Below are 20,421 nucleotides of genomic sequence, written 5' to 3' on the forward strand. Positions count from 1 at the left end.
GACAGTCCATGAGGAACAAAGCAAAGTAGATAAGAAAGTAGAAAATATAGCCAACTAAGCTCAATAAACAGAAACAGTAACACAGAAGGCTCAACACAATCAACGCTTAGTAAATCCTCTGACAATGCCTTTAATGACCCCCCCCCCCGTGAGATTTAACAACCATCACAAATTTTCTTTTACTAAAGTTTTTTGTTGTTGTTGTTGTTATAACAAGCAATATAAATTATTTTGTGCCCACTAAGGGGGAAAGTTAAAGGGGGGGGAGGAGGGGGGAAGGAGGAGGGAGGGGCAGAGGGGGTGTGACTGGGGACAATGATGGACAGTGGTGGGGAGTGTTGGTGTTGGAACACTGAATGCCCTAAACAAATGTAGCTGAACCACTTTGTAAACCACAGTGTTTAAATTAAAGTTTAAAAACTTTTTTAAAAAATTAAATTAAAAAGCTGGATCTACCACATACTATCTGGAAGAGCTTTGGGAAATTTCTTTTACTCTTGGTTTGCTTAATCTTCTGAAACTCAGTTGAAAGATCTATTATTAAAATTACAGATTTTCTCTATGAAGCCCTGAGCACAGTAACTCACTTTTAGAAGACACTGATCTGATACTCTCTTTCTCTAAAATGTCGTAGTGCCACTGTTTTTTCACCTCTGCAATTATCTGACACATGAAAGCTAATACATGATAACCTTGAACAATCAGGGAGAAATAAGAGTAAATTCCCAATATGTTAGCTGCCAAATACTTCAGCAGTAAACTTATTTTTTAAAGTACAGGTTTTAAGTGAAAGCTCCTTTAAAAAAAAATCTTGGGGAAAAGCTCAAAACCTCACTTTGTGGACTCAACAACAAGTACAAAACTCAAGTTTTCCTAGAATTTGAATGCCCAATGCAAAACAAAGTATTTCAGAGGGTCTGTTTATTGTCCATCACCAGAGCCAAGAGTGTGTGGGCAGCTCCAGCCAGGGAGCCTCAGATCTTATTAACGCAACCTCAAGCCAGTACTCACTCAAGTCATTTTTCAAGATCTTGGGTACTAAAATTCATAACCCATCTCAGAGCTGAAACAGTCTCATTATTTTCATCAAGAATCATGTCTCCGATTTTTATTTCAGAAAAGTAAACATGTAATTATTTAGGTTCTAAATTACTAGCGAGGGGAAATTTGTTTGAGTAACTAAATCATAGATTCACTCATAACTTTTGGTCAGCGTTTTTTTGAGGTGAGAAAAGAGAAACGCAGGTTGCCCAGGGCCCCTCTCGGGGACTCTCAGTCGATCAGTGGGCAGTTCAAAGTTAGAAGCCAGTGCTCCTTGGGCCAGGAGTCACCCAGACGGCCCTAGAAGCACACAGCTGTCCCTGGCCGTCCAGGGTTACACCCAGCAGAGCTGAGAGGTATCTGAGGCTACACCTGCTGACACTCCAGTGACCATGTGGTGCCCGGGATTGAGTGAGCGCCAGCGGCATGTAACACATGCGCCTGAATCTCTGGACTCTCTCTCGAGTCTCTGCACACAAACTTTTTCCTAAGAATTTCCTTCCAAACAAACTTGGACTGGTATATAGAGCAAAGTGCTTAGCAATCATCAGAACTGTCCTTTTATGCTTCTATTTGAAATAATTTTCTGTTTGACTATGACCTTAATGGTATCTAAGAGCAAAAGTAGATTTCTTATATATTTTAAGAGAGCTTTCTATTTTGTTTATCAAATTGTAAAATTCATTTATCAAATTCTAAGGTCTTAAAATTGCCACACTGCTTTAAGCATCAATAAAAGGTATTCTTAATTATTAGTAAATATGTCTTAAACACCAGTTATATTTAATTTATAATAAGGAGAAAATATTCAGTAAAATTATCTCTGCTTAATGTTAGTATTTCAAGAAAAACATTTATTTATTGTTTTTATAAATGATAGGCCTATAGAGTTAAAATTAAGTTATATATGCATATATATGTATATATGTTGCTTAAGCTGTTTACAAAAGATTCTCATTCAGTTGTTTTCACTAGGTATGCCCTGGGGGTCCCATTCTGCCTAAAAATCATATTTAACTCTACCATCCCCATATCTGTTTCTCTAGTTCTCTCAAGCTCCTATACCAAGTGTATCTAATGCGTTTAAACACAGTGATGCCCATGTGTGCCACCAGTGGCTCACACTAGAATGAGATTTAACACAAACGTTACCTCCAGCATGAATGTATTAATTTAAATTTATCTTTGCTCATCCAAACTAAATATACAATGCTTGTATTACTACTTCTTTTAATTTTACAATTTAATAGTATTCCATATATACCATTTATCAAAGCCTGTAAGATCAATAGTGCCCACAGGGTGATGCAAAATGTCCTTCACAAAGGACACTCAAGCCCAACTTTCTCAATTCCTTTGTCTCCACCACTAATTCATTCAAGAGTTTATGTTCTCTCGGCCTTCATTTTTTTTTTTTTTTTTTTTACTTTTTGGCAGCACATCTGGCGATGCACAGGGGTTTCTCCTGGTTCTGCACTCAGGAACCACTCCTGGCAGTGCTCAGGGGACCATATGAAATGCTGGGCATCAAACCCGGGTTGGCCGCATGCAAGGCAAACACCCTACCCGCTGTGCTATCACTCCAGCCCCTTGGCTTTCACTTCTAATACACTAAATTTTCTTAAAATCCATTCATAATCTGTCACTAGTTTATCTCTTAAATGATATGTACACACACTGTCAAGCAATGCATTTGAGAATCTCTGCATGAAAACTGTGGCATTTCCTACTTTGTACAATCCTATCCAATACATACCTATGTCATATGCCAGGAAATCGGCAGAAAAACATTTTGCACCGTTACTCAAGGAAGTGTCATTATGGGTATTTCCTCCAAAAATAAGCATAGCTCCATTGATAAGTACAGCTGAATGAAGATATCTGGCAAACCCACTTTCTTTCAAAATAGTCCTACAGGATAAAATTTAAAAATGCATTACATAGGATAAAAAGATCTCCCTGATTTTATATGTATCATATAAAGGATCGAATTTGCATATATAATGTTACTGAAAATTGCAAAAACAACATGATTTATTCATTAACAACTCACATGACTCCTAAAATTTAATAATTTTAAGATATTTGAGATTTGTACTGCCACAAAATGCTTGGAGAAACAGTATTAAATATAATATCTTAATAATTTATATTTTGATTATTTTTTCATTTACAAAAAGAAGTAGTTTCCTCAAAACTATGGCATCTAAATTTCATGACCATTAACACCCATAGAAAAACAAAAACTCAACTGTAATAAATTTAATCCAAAATGCATTCAAACAATAGAACTCACACAGATCCCGAATATACTTTTTAACCATTTATATATAAATAACAAGATAAAAGTACATTTAAAACATGATACATTTTCACAAAACGGGCAAAACTAAGTAACTGATGTCCAGACACTTAATTTATAAAATTTTTCAATGAAAAACTTTTTCACAATTTTTATTCTAGCAGCAAAGATTTGTGCTGCTCTCTTTTACTACAACATGGAATCACATCAATTGCATTTTATACACAATCTTAGGCTCAAGATTGTTTCTGCAATATATCCACAGTCTGTTATAACTGGAAATCAGAACTCATTTTTCAGAAACATTAAAATATCAATATAATTTTAAAGTTTGACTGAGAAACACAGCTATAAATTTATCCTTACAATCACATCTCTGAATAAAATTGTATACAGTGAAGGTACATGATATTAGGAATCAACACTTCATAAATACTCTAAAATAAAACCCTAATATGAAGAGAACCAGAAAACACACATGGTAAATATAGCGTATGTGATGGCATATAAGATTTAAATTCTAATACCAATTAATGCATGAAGAACATGACGCTAACTTCCAAGTATGAGAATTCCACAAGTACTACCCAATGTCTGGAAAAGACTTTAATTGGTAAAATTTATGTTGTATACTGCTATTTAAGTTCGAAATTTCACCAAAAGTAGCAATACATATTCACTCGATAATTGTTACTACATATCAGGAATAGAAACAGTCACTAACAGCTAGACTGCTACATGTTCTCATTCTCCTCCTAATGCTCAGAGAGAGAGAGAAAGAGAGAGAGAGAGAGAGAGAGAGAGAGAGAGAGAGAGAGAGAGATCAACAAAACAGAAGTTCAACCCCATGAAGGTAACTGAAAAACTCAGAACACCTTCATTCTTCAATTCCTAATTCAGATCAATGAACTTTACTACGATAGGCCAATAGAGTTCCGTCTTACCCTCCTAGCTCTGCTGAAGCTCGAGAAGCAAACATGAGAGGCCTGAATTCTCAGATGGTACATGGTGGGTCTCATATGCTTAAGAATATAGGAGCTGAGAAGTCTTAGTCCCATGTCACTAAAGAGCGTGGCCACTGGTTAAGAAAGGCTGAGCTAGAGCACTTGTTCCCAATGAGAGTATCATCGAAGGAAACTGGGTAACTCTGAAACAGCATCAATGTCTATTTCTTATTCTTTCTTTTCTTTATTCTTTATTATTTCAATGATGTGAAATCATTTATGAGAAAAGAGGATACTGATTCTCAGGGGAGAGAGAGAGAAATAGAGAGTGTGTGTATGTGTGTGTGTGTGTGTGTGTGTGTGTGTGAGAGAGAGAGAGAGAGAGAGAGAGAGAGAGAGAGAGAGAGGGAGGGAGGGAGGGAGGGAGGGAGGGAGGGAGAAAGAGAACAAAGTAAATGAAACCTATGCCCTTTGAAAAGCCATGGTCAGGGGCTGGAGCGATAGCACAGCGGGTAAGGTGTTTGCTTTGCATGCGGCCAACCTGGGTTCGATTCCCAGCATCCCATATGGTCCCCTGAGCACCAACAGAAGTTATTCCTCAGTGCATGAGCCAGGAGTGACCCCTGTGCATTGCCAGGTGTGACCCAAAAAGAAAAAAAAAGCCATGGGTAAGCCCAGATTGGAATGCTGAAAAGCAGAGCTTACAACCTTCTACCCTGCCGTGGACTGGAACCCAAACTGCACGGAGCAATGTTCATCACCCAGGCGTGAGAGGAATGGTTCTCAACCGGTCTATACTTATGGCCCACCACCAGCCAATGGACTGGTGGTTAAAGATGGCTACTCTAAAGGCTCGGTCACACACCTGATCAGGGTACAGGTGACCCCGGGCTGGACCGCCTCTGCTATTGTTTTTCAAGAGGGAAACACCCCTCGAGAAGTTCAGGCACCTACAGCCACTCCTGCTGAAACTGGACACAGCGGTACAGAGCTAGTGTTAGGTGCTCATACCTGGGAGTGTTTGTGGCCCATAAAAAGTGACACCCGGCCCAGGTGGAAGGGGCGGGGCAGGGGGCAGGAGGGTGGACAGTGCCAGGAGCTGACTTGCATGTTATGCTGCTTCTGACATGTGAGCCAGGTTTCCAGTCCCTCCTTTCTTTCTCATGAACCTTACAGATAATTACTATAATACATTTTGAAACAGTTTTTATAAGGACATGCTTATAAAACTCTACAATGTAGACATGTCATCTACTTGACAATAATCAAAATCAAAAAGCACAGCACATGGAATAGACAGAAGCGAAGCTCAGTTAAGGCAAGGAAATAATGCCAAATACACAAGAAAAAATAAAAGACATAGAGTAGTCTCCTTCCTACACAGTGTCTATGTAAAACATAAAACTATATGAAGTAAAAGTATAACAATAGTTGAATTTGTAACATCTATATGTGGTGGTATATGGAATACTACAAAAAGACAATGGAGCTATTTCTCTAAGTATAATATTTCTACAGCTCTTTGTAATCAAGTTTGTCAAAATGAAAAGTGTTTATAATTTATTTTACAGATAACAAATTATCTGAGATCAACAATGAGAATAACAAATAATTCTATTAAAAAGAAGCCATTATCATGAGAAATGTATACTGTTGAAGGGATGGGTATTGGGACATTATATGACTGAAACCCAATCATGAAAAACTTTGTAACTGTGTATCTCACTGTGATTCAATTTTTAAAAATTTTTAATTATGTAATTTTAAAAAACATTAAATATATTAAGATGTAGTAGAAAATATTCACTAATGCAAACAAAAATAAAACATAGAATAACAAATAAACATAAGAAATAATGAATAAATGAACAAAAAATAAAAGGCAAAAGTTTAACCAAATCAAATGTAACATTAAATTTAAAACATATATAAATAAGTATGTAATATGTATATTACATAAATATATACAATAATACTATAATGTATAATTCTGACATCTAACAAGACACCGAAAAATATCTATAGATGAATATTATTAATAAATATAGAAACAAAAATCCTCAAAAAAATTCTATCAAATCAAAAACAAAAATACATAAAAAATAATTGCTGCACGACATATCCCTACTCATTTTCCATAATTACCACACCATATTTGATGAGGTTCGGATAGTAGGCAACAAATCATAGAGGGAAATATATATATAAATATATACACATGCCTGATTGAGAACACCTGTAAAGGCAATTAGAGGCCACCCCAAAAGCTTCCATCCCTCTCAGAAAGCCCAGCAAGCTATTGAGAGAATCTCACCCGCATGGCAGAGCCTGGCAAGCTACCCGTGGCATACACGATATGCCAAAAACAGTAACAATGATGATACTCATTCCCCCGACCCTGAAAGAACCCTCAATACACCATCTGGCTACATTAGCACGAGACAGGCACTAATGGAGACGTTACGGGCGCCCACTCTAGCAACTCGATGAACAACGGGATGACAGTGATAGTGATAAGGGGAAAGAAAGAGAGGTGTTCAAGAGAACATGGGTTTCTCTAGAGTAGGGGGGACAAGAGTACACATCTCAGGTTGAAGCAGAATATATCATAAAGAAAAATAAGGGAATTACATGGCTCAGGTTGAAATACCAGCAATAATCCAAGATGGAGGATGCACCATAGAGGGATTCTTTAAGAAAAGAAAATAAAGGAATTAAATATCTCAGGTTGAAATGTGGGAGAATCTCCAAGATGAAGACTGCCCTGGCGTGTATCTTTATAAGAAACACATAGACAAGGGGGGAATACAACCAGGGAAGAAGACATTGGAAGGTTTCAACCACAAATTCAGGAACGCTACAGTTATCAACAGATCCCAGAAGTAAGAAAAAGAATTTCCCCTAGCAACTCTTTATGGGACTTTGCCAGTCAGTTCACACTTGAATTTCAGACTTTTGGCCTCTGGACCTGAAAGAAAAACACTTCCCTTGTTTTAAGTTGCCCAAAATGTGTTCATTTGTCTCAGAAGCCACGAAAAATTAACACAAGGTACATCTACAAGAAAAATACAGATGATATTATATTTAACAGTAAACAATTAAACTTTCCCTTAGAATAAGAACAAAACAAAACAAATGTGTCATCTCTATTCAATCGTGTATGAGAGGCTACCGGCAGAGCAATAGGCAAGGAAACAAAATAAGAACATCCGCATTGGGGGAAAAAAGAAGTTGAATGGTTACTTGCATATAGAGATTCTAATGAATTTCTAAAACACTATTAGAACTAAGTAAGCTCATCAAATTTGGAGAGTGAAAGAGAAACATGCAAAATTCAATTGCTCTTTCCATAAGATAGCAAAGGGAAAAACCTTAGGTTAAAAATAATTTGATTCTTTTATTTAGAATAGTGTGGCAAAAAGAGGTAGACTTAAGACACAAGTGTAAAACGACCCACAAAAATTAGAAAGACAGGGGCTAAGGAGATGGCTCAAAGTTCTAGAACATGTGTTTTTCTTACAGAGGCTCCACATTGCCCATCAAGAGCCACTGGGTGTGGGCCTGAGGCGCTCAAGTGATGCTGAGGATGACTCTAAAATAAAACAAAATAAAATGCTTACCGAAAAGCTCTAAAATATTTTTTAAAACCTTAAAAATTGAAAGATTTTATGATTTTCATGGATTATAAAATATTGTTAAGATGACCAGACTCGTCAAATTGATATATAAACTTAACCCTTCCTAAAAATCCCCAGTTTAACATTTTTCCAAGACAATCAAAGGATGATAAAAATTCATATAGAAACGCAAATGACAAGTACAGCAAATTAAACAGAGGAAACAATACTCTTTTTGACAAAAGTTCTGATACAACTGGACTCCAAATGGGATAAAAAAAAATCCCTCCTTTCTTGAAATATATACAAAAACCTTATCTCAAAACAGATAAAACGACTAAATTTAAGAGCCACTGAAATAAGTATTTCTGAATTTGGGCTAGGTAATAGATTTTCAGATATGATGCAAAAAGCGTGAGGTAAAAATATGTAGTAAATTATAATACTGTCAAACACAGGAGATTTTTTTGAATAGATATTTTCAAATAAAAATATAGCACATTCTTTTTAAGATCTATTTGTTCTGTTCTTCTTTACCAATCACTAGCATGCTTTGATTTTATAAATTAATAACATGGATCAAAGAGGAAATAGCTTCAGTGCGGAAAAATCTGAGCTGAAAATAATTTAAATCTAATGGTTGAGTAGGTAGGATATATCCACATATCCCAGGTTGATTAAACACTTGAAAATCAATTGAAAGAAACAAATTACATCAACAGGCTTAGAAAGAAATTCTATCATCATAGAAGGAGATGTAGAAAAACCAACTGACAAAATTTAACACCATAAATGTTTTCAAAAAATCAGAAAGAGCTAGGAATAGAGTAATTCCTCAATTTAATAAAGAACTTCTACTAAAAATTAATATTTAATAACATAAAACTATGGTTTCCTGCCAAGAAAAGAGACAAGGAGTCACTCTCTCACCATTACTCTAAAGCACTGTACTTAAAGTTCCTACTATGTGTCAAGAGACAAGAAATAAAGAGATGCACCTATTGGAAAGCAATATGCAAAACTATTTTAAACTGGTCACATATAACATAATCATCTATATAAAAAGTCTCAAAAAATCAAGAACAACAAAAATTGCTCCTGGATTACTAAGCAATTATAACAGATTCCTAGATACAAGGAAAAAGTCAACCACTTTCCTTTTTCTTATAAGTCACAATGCAAAAAAATATATTTGAAATTAACAACACAATAGCTTACATCAGCACAAAAATTGATATTAATCTAACATTTATACATATATGTTATCTACATAAGAAAAATTACAAAAGTGATGGCAAAAATCAAAGCAAAACTATTAATAAACCTATATACATCTAAAAGATAATCAAGATAATCAATATTGTCAATGTCAATCCCTTTTAGATGAATATATTCAATACAGTCATTGCAAATAAAATTTCAGCAATATATTTTTTGTCTCAACTGACTATGATGTATATGGAAAGGCAAAAGACCCAAAATAGGTAACACAATATTGAAAAACATCAAGTCAGAATGCTGACTGACACTAGTTTATAAGGTTAAAGTAATCAAGCATGATAATTTCCATATCCTTGGACCACTATGACCATGATGGTTGGAAATGATCACTCTGGACAAGAACTGAGTGCTAAAAGGAGGTAAAGGGATATCCATGAGAACCTTTCTGTTACCTGGATTGCAAACCACAAAGCCCAAAAGGAAGGAGGGGAGAGACAGAGAGAGACAGACCGACAGGCAGGCAGAGAAAGAGAGAGAGAGAGAGAGACAGAGAGACAGAGACAGAGACAGAGAAAGAACACTGCCTGCCACAGCGTGAGGCAGGCTGGGGTAGGGGTGTGGGGTGGAGGGAGAGAAACTGGGGACATTGGTGGTAGGAAATGTACACTGTTGAAGAGCAGGCTGCTGGAACATTGCATGACTGAAACTCAATCGCAAACAACTTTGGAACTATGTGTTACAAGGTGATTCAATAAAATTAAAAAAAGATCAAGACAGTGTGGCAGTGGCAAAACAATAGGCAATAGCTCAATGAAATAGCATAGAGTGACCAGGAATCCACACAGCAACATGGCCAATTATCTTTGCCAAAGGAACAAAACTGTGCCAGCAGAGACACAGTCCTTTGGAGCACTGATGCCAAGATGTGGGACACCCACAAACAAACAAACACGTTCTAGAGGAATCATAAAGATGCCACAAATATAAACAAAATGGATCACAAACTCAACCACAAAATTCAAAACAATACGGTCCTAGAATATTATAAAGGAGGAAACCTAGGTGACCTTGAGTTAAATGACTTTTCAAGAGTTAGCGTCTAAGTCTCAATTATTTTAAAAAGAATCAATGAGCTAAATTATTTTAAAATTTTAAACTCTGTCCTGTCAAAGGCGCTCTTTAGAAAAATAGAAGAGTAAGACCCTCCCAGGTTGGGAGAAAATAGTTGCAGCAAGGGGCTGGAGCAATAGCACAGCGGGTGGGGCGTTTGCCTTGCACGTGGCCAACTCGGGTTTGATTCCCAGCATCCCATATGGTCCCCTGAGGACCGCCAGGAGTAATTCCTGAGTGCGGAGCCAGGAGGTAACCCCTGTGCATTGCCAGGTGTAACTCAAAAAGCAAAAAAAAAAAAAAAATTGCAGCAAATATCTGATAAAGGGCTAAAATCCAAAACATATGAAGTCTTATGCATGAACTCTCATGCATCCCTGGTGGGATGGAAAAAAAACGATACAACCCCATTCAGAAGACCACTGTGCAGTTGCTTACAAGCTAAGCATCCTGTTTCCATAAGATGTAGCTTGCACTCCCTGGGGTTTACCCAAAAGAATTTAAAAACTTCTCCCACACAAACACCTGCACATGGATATTTATAGCAGCTTTATTCATGACTGTCAAAACTTGGAAGCAACTAAGATGTTCCTCAATAGGAAGTGGATAAACTGAAGCACACCCTGGAATGTTATTCAGCAACAAAAGAAATGGGCTCTTGAGTCATGAAAAGATACAGAGGAAAACATGCCGACTGCCAAGCGAATGAAACCAATCTAAAAAGGCGCACATACTATCTGATTCTAATTATAAGACATTCTAGGAAATGTCTTCGAATCAGAGGTAAAACAATAGAGACAGTAAAAGTATCAGTGGTTGCCAAGAGCTTAGAGGGGAAGGAGGGAGGGTTGCGTAGGTGAGGAGCTGATGAGTTTTAGGGCAGTAAAAGGTAGAATGTGTCAGTATGCATTTGGGAAAATCCATAGGATCTACAGTACTAAAATGAATCCTAATGTAAACTATGGATTTCAGTTAATAACAATGCATTAATATTGACTCAGCCATTGTAACAATGTCCTACACTTACAAAAGATGGTGATAATAAATGAATTTCACTGTGTCCCTATATCACTGTCATCCCATTGTTCAATTTGCTAGAGCGGGCGCCAGTAACATCTCCATTCGTCCTAGCCCTGAGATTTTAGCAGCCTCTTTTTATTCGTCCTTCCCAACTGTGCTGCATTGGAAGCTATTTCAGGGTCAGGGGAATGAGACCCATCTTTGTTATTGTTTTTGGCATATCGAATATGCCACGGGAGCTTCCCAGGCTTTGCCATGTGGGCAGGATACTCTCGGTAGCTTGCCGGGTTCTCCAAGAGGGAGAACTAGGCAATAAGAGGTCTCATGGCTACGCACTTCCGGGAGCTTTGTTTTTATAGTCTCTGGATCTTGGTCATTGATGGGATTACACGGTGCTGGGGGCAGTTGGTGGGTGTGGCTGCCAAGCTACTAGAAAATGGGAAATCTGGGTGGAGGAGGCCCAGTCCTGATCCGAGCAGGCTTGAAGATCTCAGCCCGGGGTCTCGCACACCTGGGTTCCTCTGCCAGTTCCTTCATGCATGAGTCTAATCCGAGTGTGTGGAGAGTTGCCTTGAGCATGGCTGTGACTGGGTTCTAGAGGTTTTCAGCTGCCGGGGCTCTGCTCATTGCAGGGTGGGAAACTCAACCCACCCCCCTCTGAGGGGTCTGGTGAAGATAGCCTTGGTGTGAGGGCAGGAGACTCTGCATCGCTCTCTTCAGGGAGCTTTGTTTTATAGTCTCTGGATCTTGGCCATTGATGGGATTACATGGCGCCAGGGGCAGTTTGTGGGTGTGACTGCCTAGCTACTGGAAAAAGGGGGATCTGGGTGGAGGAAGCCCAGTCTGAATACAAGCAGGCTTGGAGATCTCAGCCCCGGGTCCCGCATTTAGAATTTAGAGTGGCAATATAAGGATATTTGGGGATTCTGTACTTTCTGCTCATTTCTCTTAAATCTGAAACTATTCTGAAGAAAGTAATTATAAAATGAATGAGATGATGCTAAATATTTAACATGCAGTTGTAGGTCTGGGAGACCTGATACAGGACTCCGGTTCCAACCCACAATGACAGTCCCTAACCATTACTGGAAGCAACGCCTGCGCACTGAGCCAGAGATAGCCCCAAGCAATGCCAAAACACAAAACAAAACGAGTTGCTTCTCTAGAAGTGAACTTCTTGGTAATAAATGAAACCAGTCCCTCATACCTGGTTTGAGGCCATCTTCCCCATTTTATATCCAGCTGGCCTAGAACATTTCGCTGAAAGATTAAAAACAAAACTCTCCACAAATTAAGCCTTCATAATTAAGTAGGCCTAACTCATTCTTACTTGCTGCACTGGTCTACTTCTTATCTTCATGAAAACACTTAGGACAATTACTGCAGCTTTGTACGTCATGAAACTTTGAAAAGAAATTCTCGAACCTTGGTTCTTCTAAAGACTGGTCAGAGAGATGGAACAGCAGGTAGGGTGCTCAGCTTGTACACGGCCAACCCAGTTCTATCTCCAGCACTCGACATGTTCCTCCAGCACCACCAGGAGTGATTCCCGAGAGTGAAGCCAGGTGGAACCTGTGACCATTGCTAGGTGTAGCCACAAACCAAAATTTCAAAATATTAAAAATTGGGGGCTAGAGCGATAGTGCAGCAGGTAGGGTGTTTGCCTTGTACATGGCTGACCTGGGTTCAATCCCCAATACCATTTGTGATCTCCAAGCCTTGCCAGAAGTGATCCCTGAGCGCAAAGCCAAGAGTAAGTTCTGAGCACCTCCGGATCTGACCCCAAATCATCATCATCATCATCTTAATGATGATAAAGGTTTACTTAGTTATGGTTAGCCCTTTGCAATATAAATTTTTTGAAGTCTTGTCAATTTTCTTGTCAATAAAGAAAAATTCCTGCTTAAATTTTTGGTGGAATTTCACTGTGTATGTAAAAGACATATTTTCTCATGTCTCATAGCATTGCGTATCTATACCACAATTTCTCAGAGCATTGTGTATCTATACCACAATTTCGTCATCCACTCTTCTGTAATTGGGTACCACGGTTGTTTCCAGATGTTGACATTGTAAACAGTGCTTCAGAGAAACATGGATTTACTTAAGTATATGCAGATTGATGTTTATTGTGTTCTTGGGTAGATTTCCAGGAGAGGATCACAGGGTCTTTGGAAGTTCTATTTATATTGTGTTGAGGGTCTATAAACCATTTCAGCAAAGCTGAAATGCTCACTAGTCACTCCAACAGTGAACAGTTTCTTTTTAACCACACCAGCACTATTTCTGGTCTTTGAACAGAGATCAGTCTCCCTGATGTGAGGTGATGTCTCACTGTTGGCTTAATTTCCATATCCCTGACATTCTCTGTTCATGAACATTTTATTTTCATGTGCCTGTTGGCCATCCCTATGTACTCTGAGGAAATGTCTGTTCAACTCCTTTCCCTATTTCTGATGAGGGTTTTTGTTGTTGTTTTGAGTATGTATTACGAGTATCAGCACTGTCTCTGATATGTGGTGGGTCAATACTTATTCCCAATCAGGAGAGTATCTATTCACTTTAGGTCTCATGTTTAGTTCCATGCAATCCCATATGTTTATTTCTGCTTTGGTTTTCTTTGGTAATATGGTTATTATTTTTATTGAAGACTCCTCTGAGGTCAAGACACTGAATGATCCTGCCTGTATTTTCCTCAGAGTACTTAGGCTGGAGAGATAGAAGAGGCGTCAAGGCACTTGCCTTTCATGCAGCATACTCCAGGTCCCTGGTATAGTATAAGCTCCCCCAAGCACCACCAGGAGTGATCTCTGAGCACAGAGCCAGGTGAAAGCCTGTAACACTGCCAGGTGTGGCCAAAAGACAAAAACCAAAATATGTTTTATGAAGGTAGGTTTACTATTGCATTTTTTTTCCTTTTTGGGTCACACCCAGCAAAGCTCAGGTATTATTCCTGGTTCTGCACTCAAGAGTTACTCCTGAAAAAAAAAAAAAGAGTTACTCCTGGCGGTGCTAGGGGGACCATATGGGATGCTAGGGATTGAGCCTGGGTCAGCTGCGTGCAAGGCAAATGCCCTACCTGCTGTACTATCACTCCGGGCCCCGCTATTGCAGTTTTTAACCTGTTTTGAATTGACCCTCGTGTCTAGCAAGAGATGTGTAAGTTCAGGTCTCTGATGTGGCTCTTACTATTTTTCCCAGCTCCATTTTTGCAGGCTGGAGCGATAGCACAGCGGGTAGGGTGTTTGCCTTGCACGCGGCTGACCTGGGTTCAACTTCTCCGTCCCTCTCGGAGAGCCCGACAAGCTACCGAGAGTATCTCGCCTGCACGGCAGAGCCTGGCAAGCTACCCATAGTGTATTTGATATGCCAAAAGCAGTAACAGCAAGTCTCACAATGGAAACGTTACTGGTGTCTGCTCGAGCAAATCAATGCACAATGGGAGGACATGGCTATAGTGCTACAATTTGTTGCAGACGTTCCACTTTACGCACCGCTAGCCCCTTTGCCATCGAATGGGAACATTTAAGCACTTCTCTCTGGGTTCTTAATTCTATTTCATTGACTTGAGAATCTGTTCTGTTTCAGTGCCCACACAGTTTTTATTACCACAGTTTTGTTAGTGTGTAAGGCTGCCAATTTCATGCTGAGTGAAGTGAGTCAGAAAGCAGAAAGTAATACTGAATGATCTTGCTCATATGTGGAGTATGAAAAACGGAATTAGATCACTCTTCATGGAAATCAATCTTGAGACAGGATAAACAGAACTGGGAACAAAGGAGAAGGAGGGAAAAGGAAGGGAAGGGGCCACGGAATAAAGGGGGAGGGTCGATAATTACTGGTGGAGACAGGCATAGTTGCCTACAACTATAAAATAATGACTTCAATACTATTAAACTCTGATACTACAATTAAAAAATAAAGTCAAACAACAAAAAAAATCTATATAGATCAATTTAAGTAGAATAGACAATTTTCTATTATTGAATTGTTCGATCAATTGTCATGTGCCCTCATTTTTATTTTGTCTATGAAACTACATTAGATAACTTTCTATATAAAGATCCCAAGCAGGGTATCATACTGCATCCTGGCCAATGATGTCCTGATGATAAAATAAACTTTTGAATTAATATATTCTAGGGGGTGGTCAGGGGTCTCCAAAGCAGTGCTGGGGGTGGGGAGGTGGGCACGGTCGCTTTCAGTGATTTTTGGCTGATTGGATTGGATTATTCAATCCTAAATAGTGGGGGAAATCAGGCACACTCAGACATGCTCAGGGACCATCAGGGAGCACGAAACTCAAAGAGAAATACAGTATCAGAGATCTAATCTGGGTCTTTGTGGATGTAAAGAATGAAGCCCTGATCCCTGAGCTATTTAACTTCAGGCTCTAAATTAACGTTTTCTAATTGCTCCTGGTATATAGACTTAAATTTATCATTTTGGCCTAAAATCTCTCAAACTATTACACATATACACTGATATTTTATTACTTTCACTTTACATTTATTGCATTGCTGCACTGGGTAAAAATTCTATTAGAACAGAATAAAAATGGTGACAGTGCATACCCTAATGTTTAATGTTACAAGGAAATTCTCAAAATTACACTGTAAAGTTTGCAATAATGTTTTTTTTTTCTGTTTGTACCTTTTAGCACAAAGCAGCTTCTATTCCAACTATCACTCGAATTCTTTTTTTATTTTAATTTCAATTTATTTTAAGCACCAGTAGTCACAAAACTTGTATAGGTATGGCTTCATACATAAAAACATTCCAGCACACACCCTCCCCAGTGTCTACTTCACACCATCATTGTCCCAGTGTCCCCACCCCACCCTTGGCAAGCATCCTATTGAAGACCAGTTATCAGTTTGTTGATATTTCCTTGTTGTTTCTTTATATCCTGAATATGAGAGAGAACATTCTGTGTCTGTCCCTCTCCTTCTAACTTGACTCAGCATGACACTCTCTAGCTACATCTACATGGCAGAAAATTACACGATTTCATCTTTTCTTCCAGTCAAGGAGCATTTTATTGTGCATATATGTATATATATATATATATATATATATGCCATACTTTCTTTACCCAGACATCTGTTTTTAAACACTTGGGTTGTTTCCAGATTTGCGCTATTGTGAATAGTGCTGCAATAAACATAGGAGTGCAGATGTCTTTTCTGGTTAATTTTGGGGGTCGTTGGGGAAGTTACCAAAAATGGAATTGCTGGGTCATATAGAAGCTCAATTCCTCATTTTTTTTGAGAAGTGTCCATATTGTATTTTCCAAAAAACTGAATCAGTGAACACTCCCAAAAGCAGAAATGAGGGCCCCGCTTTCCTTGTATCCATGCTAACACTGGTTGTTTCTGTTCCTTGAATGTGTGCCAGTCTCACTGTCATGAAATGATAGTTGTTTAGATTTACATTTTCCAGATAAGTGACATGGAATATTTTTCTCATATACCAGTTATATTACTAGAGTTTATATCAAGTTCTTATATGTTGAATTTCTGTCTAAATGTTTCTATGCCTCTTTTGAGATTATATGGCTTTGCTTTCTTCATCTCCTGAAGTATTAATTTGCCCTAACATTACAAATTATTGGCCTTATATCCTTAAACTGTATCCAGAGCATTGCAATTTTCATAACTTGCTAAATTATCCTGATATTTTTGTATCTAAGCTAATGAGAAAAAAACACTTATTTTCCTTACCTACAATAGCCTTGTTATATTTATACATATACACAATGAAATACTACACAGCTGTCCCATAAAATGAAGTCCTGAGATTTTCTTATCACATGGATGGACATGGAGAGTCTCATGATGAGTGAAGCGAGTCAGAGGGAGAGGGGCAGACATAGAATGATCACACTCATTTGCGAAATGTAAAAAACATAATTGAGTTTGTTTTATTGTATCATTCTCCTTTCTTATAGTCTTGCAAACAATTCTCAGATTTTCCTTAGCTATACAAAGACAGTAGAAACAAGGGCCAATCCACCCCAATTTGACCCCCAGAATCACAAAAGGGTCCCTGAACATGGCCAGGGGTCTCCACTCACCAAAGTCAAGAACAGCTCCTGAGCACCACTAGGTCTGGGCCCAAACTCCCAAAGTTTGCAAGTTACAAAAACGGACATACAACAATGGCATTTTAAAATTAAACCATATTTTATATTTAATGGACCTGACATACATTATAATCCATACATCATTGCAAACTTAAAAAATTATTTTTGAGAATAATTATTAGAGCCTTAAAGAATGCTACAAACTTTAAGGAAAAATTAAATATTATTTTCTTTTTTCATTTGATAATTTTACTGATTTTTTAAAAAAATATTATTAAATTCTCAAGACAGCTATATCTATAAATTATTCTTAATAAGACATTCTAAATTTACAAAGCACCTTATTAAATTGTAATAGTTGGTAAGTTCCAAAATATATGTGCATATACAAAATTGTCAAGGTCAATAATTATATTCTGTACAAAGTTGACTATCAAAGGTTTTCAGAGGGAAAAACATCTAAAATCTCCGCAAATTCCAATCAAGTGATAATTAACTCTCTCATCTGACTTTAATTCAAAAACCACTCGTGGTTTTTTTAAAATCCATTCATTCCTATTAGCATCTTTCCCTAAAAACTCTACCACCCATTATTATTACTGGGAACCATGTTGCTTCTTTCATGCAAAAGTTATCGTATCTCTTTAGGGAGGCAAGGGAATACAAGGGAAGGTTGGGCCATCTCCACTGTGTTCAGGGGATGCTCCTGGCTCTGTGCACAAGAAAGCATGTGTGGTACCAGGATTTGACTTGGGGTCTGCTGCATGCAAGATAAGCACAGTACCCCCTGTAATATCTCTCCAGACCCATTCCTGTTTTGGTATGATACAATGACATTAATATGCACAAAACTAATAAATAGGGCTGACCAAACCGGATTGATGGTGAAATAATCATGACACAACTGTGCTTATAATCATAGCAAAAACATCAGAAAAATCATTACAAATATTATAATATAATAAATAAAATATAAATATTTAATAATAAATATTATAATATAAAATAAAATTATAAAATAAATTGCAATTAAAATTGTATCACTGTCATCCCGTTGTTCATCCATTTACTCAAGTGGGCACCAGTAACATCTTCATTTGTCCCAGCCCTGAGATTTTAGTGGCCTCTCCTTACTCGTCATTCCCAATGATTAGAGGCTCTTTCAGGGTCAGGGAAATGAGACCTGTTATTGTTACTGTATTTGGCATAATGAATCTGCTACGGGGAGATTGCCAGACTCTTCCATGTGGGTGGGATACTCCCAGTAGCTTGCATAATTTTTCCCTTTATTATGATGTGTCCAGAAATATGTTCACTCATGCGTGAGGCTCAGTCTGAGGGTGTGGAAAGCGGCCTGGAGCATGGCAGCCGTGGGGTAGTGGATGTTGGCAGCCGGGTCTAGGTCCCTTGGGCCAGGGAGGGCTCTCACCCGCCTCCCTCTGGGGCACCCCTGGTGCGGAGTCTGGTGGCATGGTTATAATTAAAATATTAATTCTATTAAATATCAAAATATTAAAATAGAAATGTATTATATAAAATAGTTGCATAATCATTTTGATATTTATAAAATATAAAGACAGACAAAAGAATAAAAATTTTTGAAATTGTCTATAGATAGGTCTTATTTTATTAACTCTGTCTTCCTTTTTAAAAAAATATTATATGTATCAAACTGAAGGGGGTAGAACAAATCATGTGGTAGGAACTATTTCATTTTAATACATAAAGTGTCTTCACGAAAGAACTTTAAAAGAATGTACAGTGACTTAACACAACAAAGTGGTTATTTCCCACATTCACAAAAGAAAATGAGTATAACAAACATTGTATTTTAAAATTTATATATCCAGAAAATCAATACATGAAAAATTAATGAATAGTATTTCAAACATACAGGGACCATTATGCTTATACCTAGGGAATTTACTAAATCGGAAATGTCAGTGCAAATAAACACATAAAACGATGCCTATTCACGAAAGTAATCAGGGTGCTCGCATTAAAATATTAATAAGACACCACTCACATCCACTGCATAGGCCAAAGGCAAACATCCTGAAATAATCAAGAGCTGGTGGGGAAAATGAAGAACAGGGACACTCACACCTCACCAGGGGATGTGCACAGGTCAGCGTGCCCTGGAGAGAAATTAGGCAACAAGGAGTAAGGATGAGGATGGGCAGACCTCCTGCACAGCAGAAATATGGCATGGCAAAGTCAAGCCAGGAGGCACAATGCAACACTGTGGACAACCACCAAAAAAAGAAAGTCTATCTAACTGTCATAAGCTTTGCACCTCAAAGGAAATAAGATGAGGAAATTGAAGGGAAAAAATTTTTTTCTGTGTGCAAAGAACCACTTACCAGGACAGATAATGGCATGGTTCAAGTTAGACAGGTAAGCAAACTGCATCTCAGAGTTTCTACGTAATGGGTATAGTGTAAGTTTATATAGACGTGCAAGAACACAGGATCAGTTACCACTTCTAAGTCAATCGCTTATACCACAGATGGCGATACAGTAAACATATTATTCTGCACTTTTGCATTGCAACAGAAAACCACTAATTGGAATAAAGATGAAAAAGCCAAGTGTGCTTTCTTGAAAATATTTAATACCAGAATTATAAAATAAATAGAAAACAGAGGTGACAAATGTTCTTGTCATACTTCTGCCCGATCTACTCACCAAGTCTTAGTGTTAACTTCATACTTATAAAGGTCATCTACCAATCCATATTTATTGCCTGGTAGTGCCTTATAGCCTCCATGAACATAAATAGACTTTGTTATTTCATCATACACGCTGGTATGGCCATAGCCACCCTGAACAATACCTCCTTTTGTTTCTGGAACAAGCCAAGTGTTTGATGCTGTAAGAAAAAGAGAAATAACAAACCATAAGTATTGTTTTAAACCAAATTATACACAAGCTGAATATAACATAATATAACATAGTCATTTGTAAAGCATGACTAGTGTTCAATTAATAAAAAACCAATTCTTAATTATGGTGGTAGTTTTATTCTGATCTTTCCATAGATTAAACTATTAAATATTAAAAATGCCAATTTTACATGTG

General features: G+C 37.8%; 1 protein-coding gene across 1 annotated transcript in view; it reads right to left on the minus strand.

Moving 5' to 3' along the window:
- Nucleotides 1-20,421, minus strand: part of ATRNL1 (attractin like 1) — a 749,151-nt gene that overhangs the window by 622,173 nt on the left and 106,557 nt on the right. The window contains exons 9-10 of the mRNA XM_055118743.1: nucleotides 20,029-20,212; nucleotides 2,798-2,952 (exon numbers count right to left, since the gene is read on the minus strand). Coding sequence (XP_054974718.1) covers nucleotides 2,798-2,952; nucleotides 20,029-20,212 — 339 coding nt within the window. The remainder of the gene's footprint in view (nucleotides 1-2,797; nucleotides 2,953-20,028; nucleotides 20,213-20,421) is intronic.

The sequence above is a fragment of the Sorex araneus genome, chromosome 11 (assembly GCF_027595985.1).
Source record: "Sorex araneus isolate mSorAra2 chromosome 11, mSorAra2.pri, whole genome shotgun sequence".
Lineage (NCBI taxonomy): Eukaryota > Metazoa > Chordata > Mammalia > Eulipotyphla > Soricidae > Sorex > Sorex araneus.